Source organism: Taudactylus pleione, unplaced genomic scaffold, assembly GCF_031769625.1.
Source record: "Taudactylus pleione unplaced genomic scaffold, aTauple2 ptg000017l, whole genome shotgun sequence".
NCBI classification, from domain to species: domain Eukaryota; kingdom Metazoa; phylum Chordata; class Amphibia; order Anura; family Myobatrachidae; genus Taudactylus; species Taudactylus pleione.
This window is the reverse complement of record NW_028284419.1, coordinates 2,908,517-2,928,553: the sequence shown is the minus strand read 5'-3', so window position 1 is coordinate 2,928,553 and position 20,037 is coordinate 2,908,517. Positions and strand designations below refer to the sequence as shown.

At 41.8% G+C, this 20,037-nt stretch overlaps 1 protein-coding gene across 6 annotated transcripts in view; it reads left to right on the top strand.

Annotated features, from left to right (window-relative positions):
- The window catches only part of AGL (amylo-alpha-1,6-glucosidase and 4-alpha-glucanotransferase), a 142,233-nt gene that overhangs the window by 117,517 nt on the left and 4,679 nt on the right, over positions 1-20,037 (top strand). For all 6 annotated transcript variants that reach the window (XM_088481992.1, XM_088481998.1, XM_088481997.1 and 3 more), the window contains exons 25-31: positions 1,517-1,619; positions 3,039-3,264; positions 5,075-5,186; positions 5,270-5,405; positions 7,263-7,375; positions 8,337-8,548; positions 9,106-9,203. In XM_088481992.1, coding sequence (XP_088338118.1) covers positions 1,517-1,619; positions 3,039-3,264; positions 5,075-5,186; positions 5,270-5,405; positions 7,263-7,375; positions 8,337-8,548; positions 9,106-9,203 — 1,000 coding nt within the window. The remainder of the gene's footprint in view (positions 1-1,516; positions 1,620-3,038; positions 3,265-5,074; positions 5,187-5,269; positions 5,406-7,262; positions 7,376-8,336; positions 8,549-9,105; positions 9,204-20,037) is intronic.

Genomic DNA, 20,037 nt, shown 5'->3' with positions numbered 1-20,037 from the left:
GCATTACTACTGGAGGCACTTCTATAGGGGGAATTACTACTGGGGGCACTACTAATGGGGGCATTACTACTGGAGGTACTACTAATGGAGGCATTAATACTGGGGGCACTACTAATGGGGCATTACTATAATGGGCATTACTACTGGAGGCACTGCTATAAGGGGCACTACTAATGGGGGCATTACAACTGTGGGCACTACTATAGGGGTCATTATTACTTTGGGTGCTACTATAGGGAGCATTCCTACTGTTGGCACTACTATAGGTGGCACTACTAATGTGGGCACTACTATAGGAGGCATTACTACTGTGGGCACTACTATTGGGGGCATTGCCAATGGGGGCACTACTTTAGGGGACTTTACCAATGGGGGCATTAACACTGTGGACATTACCACTGGGGGCAATACCACTGTGGGCACTATTAATGAGGGCACTGCATGGGGGGCACCACTACCGGGGCCATTGTGTAAGGGGCACCACTGCTGTGCGCATTCTATAAGGGACACCACTATTGTGGGCATTGTATTAGGGGCACTACTACTGTGGGCATTGTATTAGGGGCACTACTACTGTGGGCCTTGTGTATAAGGGGCACTAATTTGGGCATTGTGGAAAAGGGGCACCATTGTGTTTCATAACATGAATAAGGGACTAATGTGTGGCATAATTTGAATTGGGGATACTGTATTATAAAGGGAATTACTGTGTGTGGCACAATGTATTATACCGGGCATTACTGTGTGTGGCATAATGTATTATACAGGGCATTACTGCGTGTGGCATAATGTGTTATACAGGTTCTTACTGCATATGGCATATTGTGTTATACAGGGCATTACAGCATATGGCATAATGTCTTATACAGGGCATTACTGCATATGGCATAATGTGTTATAAAGGCAATTACTACGTGTGGCATAATGTTTTATACAGGCCATTACTGTGTGTGGCATAATGTGTTATAAAGGGCATTATTATGTAAGGCGCATTACTGCACATAGCAATTATTCGCCACAGTGTGATGAATTTGGGGTGTTCCGCAAGGACACGCCCCCTTTCTGAAAGCGCGTGCGCTTTCAGCACACGCAGAGGAACGCCATCTAAGAAAAGTTATTTTTTTGGGGGGAGGGGGGGGGGCAAAACTGTAAACTTTCGCCCTGAGCTCCACAATGTCTAGAACCGGCCCTGACTGTATATACTGTATGTGAATGTTCCAAGATGCCGTTTGATTAAGAATTGTGTTTGTTGTAGTGGATCTATAGGGAAAATGCTGACCAGCTGTTCATATTAGACCAATTTTTTTATTCTCTATATTCTATATTACCGTACTCTTGTCAATTCTGCTCGTGCTAGTAATGTAGCCCCTGTGGCTTCCTGGATTTGTAGTTTCCACTAGATATCAGTTTTTTTTTTACCATAAGCTTTTTATTTACATATTTTCTTATTCATTTATGTTGTGCAAACAAATAAAACCCCTAGAGCTTTGTGCTATGTTCTTCATTTTTTCCCTAGGTCTTCCCCATTTCTCTTCTGGGATTTTCCGCTGCTGGGGGAGAGACACGTTCATATCCCTGAGGGGTTTGCTGCTCATCACTGGACGCAAAATTGAGGCTAGGTAGATAAATCATTTTGAACTATACCCTAGCTGACATTTCAACTTATCTGTAAAGAAATGCAACATGACCAAACAGTGGATGTAACAGCGGAGGGGACCCTGCTGTTTCCACACATACTCTGTCTGTGACTAGCTGCTGCCTCCATTCCCGCCCTCATGCCATGATACTACCCATCTTATGCAGCACTATCCTCAGTGAGGTTTGCCACACATAGGATGGACAATATTAATGGCCAGTATGGCCACAGAGGTAGGCGGACAATTAGATAATACGGTCATTCAAGCTATTGGCTTATGCTGAGGCCTCTAAGTGCAGTGGTCTGATAGCAGCTATCTTCCAACAGCATTTTCACACAGTCCTGATAATCCATTCATTTTTGTTAGATTGGATCATTATCATGCATTACACCATTTTTTGGACCTCACACACTGCGATATCAAGTGGATATTATTACAATTATATTTTTTTTATTTCTAAGGTGCCAGACAGTAGGGAAAGCAAAGCACACATTAGAGACATATTAGGTAGACAAATTAAATTACTTAAAAGAAAGGTCATTGAGGATCCTGCTCATAAAAGAGCTTACAATCTAATTGGGAAAGGACAGAGGTGAGACAGGAGAATAGAGTGTGGGACAGTTGTGAGGGTATAGAGGAGGAAAGCATTTACAGATTTTTAAAATACCAAAGTCCTAATGGAGACTCTGGTCCTGTCTCAGAGTCGGACGCAGGCGCGGTCATCTGTGCATCTTTTGCTGAAGTCACATCTGCGATTTTATGATAATGCAGCTGCAAAGCCCTTCCCTGGTGTACAACCATGCGTCCGAATCTGCAAGGACTGAGACTCCCACTTTGAGCATCGTTAGATGCGGCATTCCTGCTTAGTGCGTCTCTAGTCACACCAGCCAAACTTGTACCGTTCCTATGGCAGGTGCAGATAATCCATCTGAATACAGCCTCCTATTTGACCGATTCAGTATCTCTACGCATCCACTATTGGCAACAAGTCTGTGATACCCATATAAGATGCAACATCTCCATGCTTCTGATTAGCCACCTCCCTCTTACATCCCATACACCTCCCAGGAACACCCTTACATTTCCTATACACTGCAACTGTGCATCTGAAACTGTACTGCACCTCTGGACACATGCCCGGTGCAGCCCCATGCGCAGATGAAAAACATTGCACCACTGCGTCCTACTTAGAATCAGGCCCTCTATATACCCATGATGCAATGTTCCCTAATTGGATGAATGAGGAAAAAAGTTTATCTACCCCCCAAGATCCATGCAGACATTATTTGATGAATAGTGTCAGTCAGTATTCACTTTAATTTAATTATCTGAGTAGATGTGTTTTTTGTTGCAGTTTTGTATTGATGTTCTGGTGGATAATTGTAACCATTGTGTCTTCAGAAACATCATTCTTGCATTTGCCGGCACTCTGAGACATGGGCTAATCCCCAACCTTCTTGGCCAGGGCACGTATGCCAGGTATAACTGCCGTGATGCTGTGTGGTGGTGGCTGCAGTGTATACAAGACTACTGTAACATTGTTCCGAACGGCATATCAATCCTGAAGTGTCCAGTCTCCAGGATGTACCCCAAAGATGATTCTTCCCCGACAGCAGCTGGAGAAGTGGTACGTTTTTCTTTTTTCTCTCAAAATGTTCTGATAACTGATTGACCTGGAGACAAACTAAGAATATAATCACCAGTTATCCATTCTTACCACTGGTAGGGGTGATTATTGACTGTATATTAATTCATGTGATGACATTGCTCAGTGGGCAATGTTATGGTTTATATGTTTAATGTTAAGAAAATTGATTAAATCCAAGATGGAAAAACATTTTCTGTTCTTTTTTTAGAGACCATATAGGAGCCAAAGCATTTACTGACTGATCATTCTGCTTTATATACTCAAGTCCAGTTCAAGGTGCATGGCCCAAAGGCGCATCAAGCACTGCCTAGTTTTGTGGGTTGGTAGATACTATGGAAACCTATGCAGGGTGGAAAATGTCACATAAGAGACCAAACTGCTATTACTTTAATACAGCCCTTTTCATTAGTTTAACGATACAGTTTTTCTCCTACAATATTGATCTGTTTGGCCTAATGTATATAATCTTGTGCGAGTAAGGGAACACTGGGAATGTATATTGCATGTGGCACTTATATGTGAATGTAACGTTTTATACACCTAGTATAGCACCTAGTGCAACTGAGAGGTGCAAAATGCATCCTGTTATTAGTTTGTACGTCTGTGTGATGGAGAACTAAAATAGTTATGCAGGGTGGAAAAGGCTGTGTAGTTTCCCACAAAGCAGGGGATGCCCCTGTAAACACACTCCTTCCACTCCACTATCTTATGTAAATAAATCAATCCCACAATATTAAGGAGGAGATGTATCAAACTTTCTAAAGAGTGGAGAAGTTGCCCATAGCAACCAATCAGCTTGTACCTATCATGTTATAGAATGTACTTGATACAGGATAGCTAGAAGTGGATTAGTTGCTACGGCAACTTCTCTGCTTGTCCACTTCTTCACTCTTTAGAACGTTTGATATATCGCCCCCTACATCTGTATTCTATACTACAGTGTATGTAAGCACTCTCATACAACTATTATTCATTTAGCAAGGAATATGCCAAATCTGCCCAACTCCTCTGATTGGCAGATGTGCTTTGCCTTAGAACTAGACATACTGGCATGTACAAACAAGCATTTGGGCGGCACTTTTGCAGGTTGTAAGTGATCCCAAATGGGCAACTCACTTGTCATCGACATGCAGTCATGATGTGCGGCTGCGTATATCACCAAGACTTACATCAATGGCAAGCAAAGGAAAAAGTGCATGTTGATGGCGGCAGGATGCCAGCATTGAAATTGGCAGTTTTGCGGACATTGGCACTAGTTGAACTCCCCCAGGATCTCTAAGGTTTATATGAGAACCATAAAAGAGACCCAAAAAAAGGAATTGCAGGAAACATTATAGTGGTGTTCAGTCATGAGCAAACCGGGATGTTGTGAGGTCTTAGGGGAAAATAGAAGGGTCAGTTAAACACTTCTGTATGCCACATGTGAGGATATTGTAAGGGCGTCACTCCCCTGCCAATTCTTCTCCCTGGCCAGGCTCTAGCATACTAACTGAATTGATTTACATATTAAGCAGCAGAGTCGCAGGGCATATGGTGGAGTCAGGTGTGTGATTTGTATTTTCTTCTGGCAGTTATTCATTATGGCCTGTACTGTATTTAACAAAAGAGGAACTATTAGAGAGGTGGCAGTGAGTAAATACACTAGTTATGCCACAAAGGACATGAATCTTAATATACATACTGTAATGTCACCCTACATACTTTAAAATGTGGCAGTGTCTCACCACGTCTGTTTTATCCTTTACTCAGCACTAGTGATTACAAAGCAATATCCCCTCTATTTGTACAGGACCAGCCCCTCTATGTTGTTATCCAGGAGGCTCTGCAGCACCATGCACAAGGAATCAACTTCCGGGAGAGGAACGCTGGGCCCCAAATAGACCGGAACATGAGAGATGAAGGTGAGTCCTTTATACTGTATATTACCATGTAATATACCTCCAACCTGTTTGTCCTCTTACCTTACTCTGGTGTTGCTTTACAGGCTTTAATATCAATGCTGGGGTGGATCCAGTGACTGGTTTTGTTTTTGGAGGGAACCGGCTGAACTGTGGGACCTGGATGGACAAAATGGGGGAAAGTGAAAGAGCTCGAAATAGAGGAATTCCAGCAACTCCAAGGTACCAGAAATCCTGACCTATGTAGAATATGTAATGAGGGTTGTAATCTGTGTACAAAGCATTCATTCCCTCTCTAATGAAGTGATTCCTGTTATGGTTTGCACTTTGATAGTGTTTGCATTGTGCTAATATGCACTGTGACACCCACAGGCATCCTTAGTTATATGATTCTGCAGTCCGAGTAACCTAATGCTTTGTTACCCACAGCTTTCCTGAATATCCTACTAAGAAATTCACTGCAGCCACAATACTACATACAAATATACCCTATGTAAGGATGCAGACAAACAGATTGATATATACAGTTCTAAGGTTCAAATTGATACACCCACACACCACAATTCCCACATTCATTCACCATAACACAAGCACTGACCCACTCTCTCTCCCCCACTCAACACAAACACATAAGCAGACTGGATTTTGCATTTTCAAAATAATCACTGTGGTGGCCATATAAAGCACATTGTCAAGTCATTTTGGCAGAAAACATCCAAATTGGAAAACCATGGGGCATAATCAATTGGCCATGAGATTTTCACATCCAAGATTAGTCCGGACTTTCACGTTCAACATTGCGACCATTTCTTAATTGCCGCGGGTATGCACGCTTCTTATTTCCGCAGTATTCAATAGAAAAACCTGTGTGAAAAAATTAAAAAACATGGGGAGAACAGCCTGTTCCCTAAAAGAAAATAATAAAAAAATGACTTAATATAAATAATGTATATTATGATTCCAAAGAAAAATTGTTTAAGCTTTTAAAATGGCTGATTTGTGCATTTTTAAATAATGTATATTATGATCCCAGAGAAAAATTGTTTAAGCTTTTAAAATGTTAAAATGGCTGATTTGTGCATTTTAAAAAAAAAAAAAATTTTTTTTTAAAATTATAAAAAGCAATCTTTTTTCGCTTAATTAACTATGAATAAAACTAAAAATTAGAAAAAAAAAATTACCGAAAAAGTTGATTCTGGAGTCAATTGAGATCAACTTGAATTTTTTTTCCATTTAAATAAATATTTTAGTTAAATTTGGGGGTGCATAAAAAAAAAAAAGTACATTTTGGGGTAATTTGAGGCCACTTTTTTCACCCCAAAAATGACATGCAATTAATGAACCAATTAAGCTAATTGAAATCTTCCAATTGCCTAATTAGTCATTAGGAGGGTGTCCGAGGGGTTCTGAACCAAGTCCTCGCATTTTTAGCTTGAAATAGGGATTTTGTCCCAATTTTGCACGGATGTGGTCATAATCCCGACCGCAGGGATTCCGGTGCTCAGAATGCCGGAGACGGAATCCCGACACCTGTCAGAATCCAGACGCCGGCATCCAGACCACCGGAATCTCGAAGGTAAGTAGTGGGGTTAGGGGGAGGGATTAGGGTTAGGCATTAGGGGGAGGGATAGGGATAGGGACTAAGGGGGGATGGTTAGGTTTCGGGTGGTGGGAGTGGGAGGTTAGGGTCAGGCACCTGGGAGGGAGGGTTAGGGTAGGGAGATGGGGAGGGTTAGAATACTGACAAGTGTCTGTATTCTAACCCTGTGAGGATGCCGGCGCCAGCATCCCGTACCCAACCCCTTTGCACATGCTCCCGACCAGTAATTGGTAAAATTCTCGTGCCCATTTGAATAGCAAAAAACTCACGCCTGCGTGGAAAACCCTGCGGTGCAAGATTTTCAAAAATATTTATGGCTATGCCTGCTGCCATCCTGATTTGGGCAGTTGTTAGGCAATGTTTTACCTTTATAATACAGTAACACCTGCAATTTCTTACTGGCAGGCCTTTTCTGATTGCACTGGCTGCATTCATACAGTAGATGGCGATGAATTACTGTCTTTTAATTTCCGATTTAGGGATGGCTCTGCCGTGGAGATCGTCGGCCTCAGTAAATCTGCAGTGCGTTGGCTAAAGGAGTTAAGTGAGAAAAATATTTATCCATACAAAGGAGTTACAGTGCAGAGGAACGGTGAGAAGCAGCAGGAATTTATCACATACATCCATGCATAGAGGAATGTATTGTTAGCTTTTCAGGTTTATGTTGTGTTTACTTCTCAAAAATGTTCTCAGCAGTCCCATAATGTACATAAACAGAACATATTTATATAGTGAGTTTTGTTGCTTCAGACTGGGCCTGTGTTTATCTTTATTACATAGTGTTCACATATAACAAAAGTACTTATTTTACACTTGTACAGATGTCATCTAGCCTCAATACGCCACACAGCGTGACTTGCTTGGCGTGAGTGAGCCGCCAGATACTGTGCAACTCTGCTACCGTCAGGCGTCTTTTTTTGGCAAAAATGCATCAAGTCACAATCTACGCACCAGAGGACTGTGTTGATCCATTTGATATGCGATACTTGTATATCTGTCTGTAAAGGAACTTGGAATAAAAAAAGCTGCGGCGGCTACATTGTAGCACTTCATATACAGATTCAGAGACTTAGTCGCACACAGATATACAGGTGTTGCATTATCAAATTAATCAGCACAGTCTGCTGGTTCATCACATTGCGACTTAGACACAAAATATATGCAAAAAGGACACCCGACGCTAACTGTCTCACGAAACCTGGCGTGCCGAGAGTGGCTTTGTGATGCGACTGCAGCAAAGATGTATAGTGATTTTATTTTTATTACTACCTGAAACTTTAGCTGCAAAGTGTTATGTACTTAGACTTGCAGGAGAGGGATAGTAATTAAATTCTTCATCCTTCACCAATAAGAAGCTCTTTATAGGCTCTATGGCATTGTATGATTTCTATAATAGGCTGTGGAGCGGACACAACATACATTTGTGAATAGTCTGCTGTTTAAGTCTGTAATAGGACTCTAGTTGTGCTAGGTGTTATTAATGTCGCTGGTGTTGTGATTGTTTCATCCACCTCTCATTTTTGCATTTATCATTGTTTTTGTGTCTTGCCCAGGAAAAGAGGTTCTGCTCACCTACTCAGAGTGGAACCAGTGCATACAGGATCACTTTGAGAGATATTTCTATGTCTCAGAAGATCCCTCTGATCCCAATGAACAACGACCAGACCTGGTTCACAAGCGCGGCATTTACAAGGATAGCTATGGGGCATCCAGTCCCTGGTGTGATTACCAGCTGCGGCCAAACTTTGCTGTTGCCATGGTGGTGGTGAGTGTGTAGTGGTGCTCTGCACAGCAAATAAACACAAGCCTTTCTATGTAATGCACTCGTTCACTATGTGCATACAAACATATATTCATTGCCATTATCGGAGTTGTGCTGCTCTTGCACAATGAAGATATAAACTGTCTGAGTTACAGAGATAGGAAAAGTAGCAGCACTGTAACTAGTATTTCTGCTGCCTTTATAATGTAATAATATATTTACAGTATGTAGCTGAACGTTCATCTTAGCAGAAGGTGGTAGTGCAGACACACCCCGCCTATCCCAAGCAAATCAACTTAGATAAAATGGCAGCCATGGTGGTGTGAGCAGGAGGACGATTCACTGCTATTGGTCGTCCTGCTACACCCCCCCTCCCCTTCCTTCATTTGCCCTGATAGTCCTTTGGGGTTGTAAGAGGAATGGAGGATAACCAACTGCAGATGGAGAAGGCTTTTTTCACATGGCAGTACCACTTTAATGTCATACGTATAATCATGATGCAGAGACTTGCAATGTCAGTATGGTAACCACTTGTGCCGTAATACACAAAATTATTTCAGGCCCCAGAGCTCTTCACTCCTCTCAAAGCCTGGAAAGCTCTTGACGTTGCAGAGCAGAAGCTAATGGGACCTTTGGGAATGAAAACATTAGATCCAGAGTAAGTGGATTTCTGGCCTTGTTACTTCAGCAAGTGTATTTATTAACAATTCCTAACCAGCTCATGAGATTATACTTTGATCCTTGTATATTGTGTTACTCTGAGTTTCAGCAAAACTTTTAATTATTTATTTACCTAATGACGCATTAAAAGCAATATATTTTTCCTAAAGCGACTTCAGGTAGGTTTATTGACCTGTGCACGCCCTTCATTACTTATGTTTTCCAGTTTCCTCATTGTTACCTATGTATAATTAGGTGGAAATGATAAACTTAGCTGTTCTGAGATACAGCACCCCTCTGCTGTGCTATCTGCATTAGAAATGTATCCAGGCAGTGGTTTTGTGGTATATGGCAGTAAAATGACTCTTCCTGATCATATAAAGACAGGACAGAAAAGCACAGAAGGAAGTTAGGAAGAGCAATCAATGGATTTAGTTTAGTTAGTATGGATTACAGAAGGACATGTACAAGTGCAATTTTTGCTTATAGCTACAAACACAAAACTAGTTTAAGCTGGTTTCCTGATAAATCCATTTTTCTTTTAAAACTTTATTAGCAGCTCAACAGAATACAAAATACGTGAAAAGGTGGCAGCTGGAATAATATGTTGAATTCATTTGTTGTGGTGGGAGGAGAATGGAAATCTTAGTGACAGGAAATTATAATTTTGTAGTACCTTTTTTATAAAATCTTTGATGTCTTGCCAGAACATAGAGAGTCTCAGGTAGTCCTGCCATATGTGCGGGTATGAATCAGGGGTGAAACAGCTTTTCCAACATCTGTCAGGAACACCTGAATTCATTCTATTGAGGCTGTAGTAACATAGTACCAGTGGTAGTGCAGTTTACAGGTGCTCTCCTTAATTCACATGCAAATAGAAGAATCTGCCATATTACCTCTTGTTTCCTCCCAAAAGTCATTATCTTTCATCTGTCTCAAATCCCATACAATATGTGATTCTCTTTGGGCAATGGTACCAGGGTTATTAAATGATACACAGTTTATAACGTGGAGATAATGCCCTTAGTCATTTGCCTAGTTTGTAAATATTTATGAGAAAACTTTATTGGGGATTTTCAATTGGTGTTGAATGTCCAAAAAAGGAAGGAAAAGATTGTACGCAAGTTATGGATGTGTCCTCATGCACTTTTGCTGCAGGCATGCCAAGCGGTCCTTCTAGGTGTGCCAGGTCTTGTGCGACTCGGCTTGCGCTGAGCGTCTTTTTCAAACGAAAGCTTCTTAGTTGAAATAGTATGTGACAAACCACTTCATGAGACGGCATTGATTCATTTCATATGCGACACTTGTATGCATGAGTCTGAATCTGTATACGGTGTGCCACTTTCTGTCACACCAAGTTCCATTGTGCTTCGTATACAGACTCAGACGCACACAGATATACAAGTGTCATGTATATATGTAATGCCACCTGTGAGCCATGGTACATATGATGGGGGAGTGAATGAACTGAAAAACGGTAACATTTGGACTAAGGAGCTAATTCGTCAAGTTTGATCCCAGGTTATCGGAGACAGGGAAACCACTTGATATTTTAAAAAGAAGCAAAAATAGTCTCGGTGCTCGCGAACTAATATATATTAGTGGGATATATGTGGATTCGGCGCCAGTATATTTTCACAATAAATGAAAGTGAAAGGTGAATAACACCAAACTTTAGTAAGTGTTGAGGATAAGCCCAATGCCTTAAGTGGGCGTCAGCTCCGTGTCAATAGATGTAGTATTGGTGAAATACTACTATGTAACTGAAAAAGAAGGGGGGATTGACTTTGGGCAACAATTCTGCTTGTTACGTGCAAAGTGGTTTTCCTAAAGAAAACAATATAAATCCAACACCAGGATTTGTGGGATATACATAAAACTTATGTGTAAACTGCTATTAAGATAAAGTGCATGGTACAATAGAAGAGCTATTTAAAAGCATAGATCTGTGACATTAAGATATGTAAATACAACTGTAAAATGTAAAATATACATTTTAATTCAGGGATTTAAAAGCAAATTAGAAAAAAAGGAACATGTATACAATAGAGCTGCTAAGCAAGGGAACATTTCCTCAATAAATAGCCAGTTCAATTAAAATACACAAATCAGTAAAAAATGGGGAAAAAAAAGGTTAAAATAATAATAATTCAGGAAAATAAAATTCGCTTATCTGAGTCAAGGTATAAGTTTTTCGGACAAGGAGAGAGTTTTCCAATGCGTTTCGTCTGCTGACTTCTTCATGAGGATATATTACGAGCAGAGTATGAAGGGCGGAAGTCTGCTACATACAGGATCCTAAGGGCGGAAGTAATTGGTTTTACAAGAGACCGAATCCAGACGTGAAGTGAGGGCGGAAGTCCAGAAGTGTCCACAGTGGAGCGCGTGAACAGAGGTGATGCAGTAACATCCGGTGCTGAACGAAGAGGGCGGAAGTGACGTAATGCGGCAACATCCGGAGCCGAATAGAAGAGGGCGGAAGTGCTCTGGACTCCTGGCTACCTGATAGAAGTATAAACGCAACATTGGGAGCTGAGCAGAGGGCGGAAGTGACATATCGCTCCGGACTCTGAGCGGAAGCACTCCCAGCACTGAAACTAATATAAACACTGATTTATGAACATCTTCAATCATGGAAGTTTTAGCCCATTGGGTATATTCTTCCCAATTCATTCTATATTTAATATACAACACAGTTGAAGCTTACCGGGCGCATAGTTGAACTTTGAACCCGGAAGTAATTGGTCCCTAAAGAGATATGAAGGTGTATAAAGAGGTGGACATTACACCACAACCTTCATCCTCATGAAGAAGTCAGCAGACGAAACGTGTTGGGAAACTCTCTCCTTGTCCAAAAAACTTATACCTTCACTCAGATAAGCTAATTTTATTTTCCTGAATTAATATTATTTAAACCTTTTTTCCCCCTTTTTTACTGATTTGTGTATTTTAATTGAACTGGCTATTTATTGAGGAAATGTTCCCTTGCTTAGCAGCTCTATTGTATACATGTTCCTTGTTTTCTTATTTGTTTTTAAATCCCTGAATTAAAATGTATTTTTTACATTTTACAGTTGTATTTACATATCTTAATGTCACAGATCTATGGTTTTAAAGAGCTCTTCTATTGTACCATACACTTTATCTTAATAGCACTTTGCACATAAGTTTTATGTATATCCCACAAATCCTGGTGTTGGATTTATATTGTTTTCTTTAAGAAAACCACTTTGCACGTAACAAGCGGAATTGTCGCCCAAAGTCAATTCCCCCTTCTTTTTTTAATATATATTTTAGTATCAATCAAAATGGTGTATGTCAACCACACTGGGCCTCACTCAGCTGCTTTCTGTATCAAATTCTCCCCCATTTAACAAAAAGTCATAACCCCTTTAGCACTAGCTAAAGGGGTTATAGCCTCCTTTTCAATATTTAACAAACAGCGATAAGTCAAGATTAACGCTGTTTGTCACTGTATTGCAACAGTGATACCATCCTCATTGCCGGCAATGGGGACCCAGCGAAGCCTTCCAGACACTGCCAGGTCCCCACTGGGTTTAACTGTCATGCACATGTGCAGACTGACCATCGCACCTGTGCATGACACAGAAGCCCGTCGCTGGCAGAGTTAGGCTGCCTACAGCTGAGCGAAGGATGCCACAGAGGAGGGGGACGTTGTTGGACCTCGCTGGTGAGTTAAGTAATGTTAAATACCAACGGCATATTCTTTAGTATCACTTCAATACTAAACAAAATATGTCTCTGGTATTAAGATTTGTTATTAAATAGACTCTATGTGTGCGACAATGCATACCTGCGTAAATATCGGTAACATCGGCACACATTGAGAGGCCATCTTACCCTTGCAGTAGGTCTGACCAGCTGCAGGCTCGGCAGCTCTCCTTGCACACAGAGGGCTCTGATCCTACGTATGCAGTGGCTAATTTATGCACGCCCATATAACAGCGGTCTAACGTACAGACATGTCTGCGTTTTTCTGACCACCCCCCTGTTACCACCCACAAATGCAGTCCACCTGTCACTCACTTTATGATGGATTGGTATGTGCATCTGTAATCGTAATGCTATTGCTGCGCACGTGCAATGCGGCTTATACACATGCACGATGACAATCGCTTGATCTGCATACGTAATCGCCACTGCGTTCATGTCTGAATCGGGCCCTGAGTGTGATTGACCAAACATGCAAATTAGCACCAGGAGTCCAGTAACAATACATTATCATTTAATAATATAACTAAAAATAAATATATTGAGCAGAAAATATATATATATAATGTATAAAACTGCTGCAAAGGCTGACCGTTCAAGGACTGATAAATAAGTAAAAAATGTATCCAATAACAGATGTTTCTAAAAAATTTAACAGTCTCATGCATCAGCAGGAAATCCACAGTGCACAAGAATCAATTAGAATAAGTTGATATAACAGTGGGTTCAGAAGTTCCACACATACCCATACATACCCCACTCCACCCCCCAAACGCCGCAGCATGTCAATCATACGCAGACCCTACACCATCGGAGATGTACGCTATCCATTACATTTTTGTTTGAGTGTGGATCAAGTCAGTGGTCCACCTGGTATTATCTAGAGCCTGTTGGCACAGGATATAGCCTACTTGGCCCATATGAATCTAGAAGGCGATAACAGAGTTAATTCTATTTACATAAATCTTTAAGTTAACATCATTTGCACCAAGTTTTGTTCTCTTTCCAGATCTGGATTCAACAGTATTAGTATTGTCGAAGCTGGATTATTGGCTGAGACAAGATCAGTTTAAAATTGAATCGCAGCGACACCATCTTGCGACTGGCCGCAAGACGCCATTTTGCGAATGGCCACCTAAGATAAACTCACTCTTTAGTACATGTGGCGATATTACTATTAGCATCATGCGATTGCATCTGTGACCATCGCAATAAGTTACGGCGATTCACCAAAAGCCCATTTCATGACTTTACGTAGTTTGGGTGCTCTGGATAAAGTGTATATTATTATAATTCCCCTAAAGGATATATTGCATTAGCTAAACAGAGCAAATGGCCACGTGACAACTAGCCTGTGTAGACAAGCTTCCTGGATATAACGTCTGCTCTCACTCCAGGTGGCCCTGCTCGAATACACACCTTACATTAGCAGGCTTCCTGAAATAAAACACCTTCAAAGCCAAGAGTGTTAGCTTAGGTTTGGGTCTTGTAGCTGTGCTAATTTGCATTTACACAAGAGCCTGGGAGAACAAAGCACTTTACTTTTGAGCCTGGGAAGGGTGGGGGCTGCTGAGAGAGCGGGGCGTGTGGAACTATAAGGCTCAGCATTCCACACTGCTAGGTGTTCACTTAGTTTAAGTGAGATTTAAGTGCACCATTTCTCATACACACATTAATACGCACAATTGCGCTGGTAACTAATCGCATATTAGCGAATGCGTAAGATCCTATATGAAAACGCTGTTCATTAGCTTTATGCGCACGCATCTGCTCCAAGTTAACTAGCGTCTTTATATCAAACCCTGCATACTCACACATTACATATTCACATACAAGGTTCCATAAGCTTTAAGGTATAAGATTTAAGTTTGTTCATTTAGTATAAATGCTGTGAAATAAAGATTATTTGGTAACTAAGGTTTTATACATGCTAAGTAAGCCGTGTTTGGTTTTGTACTGATGCGTACTCTTTCAACAGAATTCCGGTATTATCGGTGTGGAGATCGCATCATGCATTCTCAACTTATGGACCGCAGAGACTTCAAGCAACAAAATGTATATTATATGAACAACTGTTAGGATGTTGCATGGGGTGGGAAACCAGAGACCCTCAGTTGTTGGAGGCTGGGTTGGGTCTATTTGAATCAGCCTGTTAAACGCTCTGTAACAGATGCATCCCCCCATCAGCAACAAACTTCTCTATTGTTTTGTCTATTCCTGGGGGGTATAAATATGTGTGCTCCAACACTGGGTCTTAGTCTTCGTGCTGAATGCTGACTGACGAGGGGTTTCTTGCTGATGCCTAACATCTGGACCAGAGAGCGCTGCGTATGTATATTGTACTTGGGTCTGTATAATTCCTTTGCGGCGAATTGTGTATGGATCAATAGCGTGTAACTGACTGTACTTTTACTTGAATAATACTTTGTGCTTTGGAACCACAGATTCCAGGTCTTAAGTCTTTATTTACTGTATGACTACGTACGCAAATTAGCGTCATCCTTAGAAGGTATAGGCAGAATATTAGAAGGTATAGGCAGGATATTAGAAGGTATAGGAAGGAGTGTATAGAGGTTCAAATATAGATTCCTTAGTTGGAGGCTCATAGTGAAGTCACTTACCTACTCACACGGCACATACGGTTATCTATGTCTCAGCAAAGGGTGGAGTGGCCGCATGCAGGGTTTACCTGCAACCGCTTTGTGGTAAGAGATCGCTATCCATTTCCGTGTGAGCCAAGGAAGCTGACTAGAATCTAGGGAAAAGAGAGGAAAAAGTTTGTTTTCCTTTGTTGATAGAACCTAACGTTTAAAGGGGCGCCGCAGTATTGAGTACGCGGCTGAGTCGCAGCTTTGCGCACAGTAAAGACGCATTTTTGCGTACGCAGCTAAAAAGTTGTCATACGGTTGTGTGGTAGTCGCATTATTGTATATGCGACTGGTCGCACAATAGCATATACGTACTTCCGGTTGTGCTGCCACGTGTTTAAATAAAGCCGTTGAGGTTTACATTTTTCAATTGTTATCAATATCTGGGTTAACGTGTATTTTACTGCGCAGGAAAAAGTGTGTAACAGTGAGTATTTGTTTTGAGTATTTGTTGGTAGGGGTAACTTGTTCCCTACAGTTAGAGGTACCGCATAATCTTTAAGGGCTAGATGCTAGCCGCTCGGTAAGCAGCTTACCGTTTAGTACACAGAGCAGGTGTATGGTTTGTTATTTTTGTTAGGGACCGGCTCTCAGTGTGACTGCAGTGTTCAATAATTAGGTTGGGTTGTTTGAGCATTGTAGTTGAGCCGCACTAGGAAACTTGTGATTGTGAGCTAAGAGATAATAGGTGAGCGGGGGTATCTAGAAATTTCTTCCGTAGGTGAGCAGGGGCATGTAGAAATTTCTTCCGTAGGTGAGCAGGGGCATCTGGAAATTTCTTAAGTGAGAGTATCTAGATTGTCTTTCACCAATTTAAATCTTTATTGAAAAACTTAGGGTTCTCCCAGGATGAGGGTCAAGCAATCGGTAGAGATGTTAAATGATTTGCTGCTGTTGAAAGCGCCACTTGGGTCGGCGTGGCATATTATGCATATTAAGTACGGTGCCAATGCAACCAGGTATTGTGATTTATGGTTTAATATGATGAAGAGAGTTAGACCTTTTTCCAGAATTGGTAGTTTTGATAAAAATGTACTAAATAATGTCCGGGATCACATCAGTCTGATGCGCTCCCGCGAGAAAAAAGTAAAATATTATGAATGTTTAAAGTTGTGGCAGCATGAAGGGGATGCGTGGCTTAAAAATATGCAAGCGACGCAAACTAGCGTTGTGAGCACATTGCCAGAGAATACATCCGTGACGCTGAATTGCAATACGGGCGAGCCGCAAAATGGCGCGCACGTGCGGCAAGGTAGCGTTGTGGAGAGTATTACCAGCAGTTCACGCTCACCTGCCCCACCTTATGTGGATGGAGGTGCAAGTAGAGTTACCAAAAATACACATAAAAATGTAACAAGCAATTTGTACCCTCTCTTAAGCAACCATAAGGAAAATGTTTATGATGTGGATGATGAGCCTATTGTAATGTCTGCCATTTCCCATGCTGTGCAAATGATAGATGCTGCACCACCACAATCACAAGTGGTGCCGCCATCTTCATCGGTTACAGCAAGGGAAGTGCTAACACCCTCTGCACCCGTAGAGGAAGTTGTTAATACCATACGTAGCAGCAACAGATTAAACCCCCAGCCAGGTAACAAGGTCAAAGGTAGCAGCGCTGCCGTTCTGCATCCCATTCGGACAATAACCGTTCCGAATGGAAATGCAGATGCGAACGGTATAGTGCCCACGAGGGAAGTGGTAATGCATTGTCCTTGGACAAGAGCACAACTAAATTCCATCATAAATGATTTCCCCGATCCCAAAAAGGAACTAGCCAAATGTCAAAGATTTTTGAGGAATTTGGGTAATTCTCATGAGCCAACTAATAAAGATTGGCGTGTGGTGTTAAGGGCCTGTCTACCACGCAATACTGACGTGACAAAATTTATCACGGATTGTGTATTGGATGGTGACATTCCCTTAACGCACCAAGTAAATATAAGATAATATTTCCCGCATCATAACTCAATTGGGTATATATTTTCCAGTAGTAGTTAACTGGAACAAAATTTTCACCATAAAGCAAAAGGAGAGTGAATCTGCAGAAGATTATTGCGACTGGGCTCTGCAGGCTATCACCAAGTACACTGGGTTAGAAGATATTAAAGATAGCACTCACCACAGGGGAATGATGGTCACGGTACTCATGGACTGTCTGAAAGACGATTTAAAGACTCGGGTTCAGACCTCACAACCTGGCTGGAGGGGAGTCACAATAGATACACTCATAGAATCTGCCATAGAACATGATAAAAATATCACAAAGAAGAGAGAGACCCAGAGCGAAAAACTAATGGCTGTCAGTATCCAAGCTCTGGAAGGAATGACAATAACATCACAGCCAACCGACACACCTGCACCTGAACAGTTACACGTCCTCACCAATCCCACACCACAGCAAACACATCCTTACCCCACATATCATACACAACCACAGGTCTCATGCTACCCACAAACTTCATACCTCCCACCATACCCATATTCTTACCCATACCCACCATCTTTTCCTCTTGCTCAACTCCCACAAAAATCCTTTCATCCACCCCGTTCAAAAAGATGTTTTAACTGTCACCAAGTGGGACACATAAGTAAGTACTGCAAAGTGAAGAACACCACACATGAACACGAGTTTCCCATGGGTTCATAGGCAACCCCAGTATCTTCTCCCAGGCCTTATATGACTGTTTACAATATTTTCAACCTGCTGATGGATCTGTTCTAGTGTAAGATGTGGACGATTTATTGTTGTATTTAGGTCATGTTTAAATGATATTAAACTGTTGTGCTTTGTCTCCCACTCACAGGACACAAGGTTGCTAAGGATAAACGGCAGCCATGCCAGGCTAAGGTCGAATACTCGGAATACTATCTAACCCAGTGGCCCAGGCATTATTTAGAGCAGTAGCTATTAATAACAAGATTTAATTGTAGGAACCTGTATGCAGATACTATATCCCTAGAATTATTAAAAGTGTTAGGGGGACTCATTTTACAGGTGACGTTTCTCAGAACATGTGTAAGGTGATGGGTAATAAAACCAAGGGCCTGATTCAGAGCCGCTCGTAAGCGACCGCTCGTTCGCTCCGAGCGATGTTCGCACATCTGCGCATGTGTATGGGTTTTAGTACGCATGCGCGAACCAGTCAGTGCGGCCGAAAATCGTGTGCTCGCAAAATAGCGAATGCCTGCTAATTTAAGTGACAGGATGAGGTGTTTGTGGGTGGTAACAGGGGAAGGTGCTTGAAAACGGGGAGTGGAGATCCGAACGCAGGCATGCCAAAAGGTCAAAATGGGCGTTTTAAGTGTGTGCATAATTAACAAAGCAGCGTCATCGACTATGTCACTTGGTTGTCTCTTAGCCTGAACTGTTCGCATGATTGCGGTAGGAAAATCCAACCACAAGCACTGCGAGCAGTTCAGACGCCTTTCGATGTACTCGATTAATAAATAGCGGAGATGACGTATGATGCAAGCGGCCAGGGGGCGTTTTTTACAAAAAAACGTCCGCATGTTTTGTTCGCTCGTTCAGACATAGAGGCGTCAACAGACCGCAAAGAGCGAACGGTCAATTTAAATAGCCAGCCCCTTTTTCTGGACGAGCGAGCGCAAATAGCGTCCAGACTGTCATTTCTTTTATCTGTCCCCCCTTTGAGATACTGTTTAACAGGCAGCCTCAAGTGAGAATATGATAATGAGGTTACTGTGCAGTGTCTCACGAAGATGAGTAAAAACAACTGAAATTCAAAATGTTATTTTCCAATATGTCTGATGCAAACTGTCATGATGTCGAACCTGGGGAATTTGTTATCCAAATTTTTTTAGTTCAGGTTGTTCGACTGATCGGTGGAAAGGTCCGTATCTGACGTTGTTGACGATACCGCATCCTGAAAGGGTGGCCGGGGAAGATACGTGGGTCCATTCCGCTCACTGTAGGGAGGTTAACCGGCCAGTGGAGACAGGGCCGATGGCGTGGACCTGTCGATTGCGAGCTTGTGCCGGGAGGATTGAAAAGGTGACGGTGAGATATCTGAGCTAAAGAAATGTGTAGATCAGTGCTTCCAGCAATGGAGTGGTCTGCTGTGGTCATCCTAGTTCTGTTTTTCGAGAGTTTCTGTCGTGATGATCTGTATGGGGATACTCAGTGTCTGTGATGGAGGACCGATTGAGGAAATGGGAGCTGATGGCAGTGCTGATGGAGTGGAATCAGGAGGACCGCAATGCCAATCAGGGGAGTGTCTGACCAATCTTAATACTGTTATTGTGTTACCTGGGAAGAGTAGCCCCAGAAGTTATGACCCTCACACATGTTGAAATGCTTGGTATACATATATTTAGACATGCATAGAATGTATTATTGAAATGTTATTTTTAAAACACCTCAGATAATGTAAAGTCTAAATTCCCCTTCAAGACTGCTTTTATAAGACTGGTGCATCCCCACACCTTTCA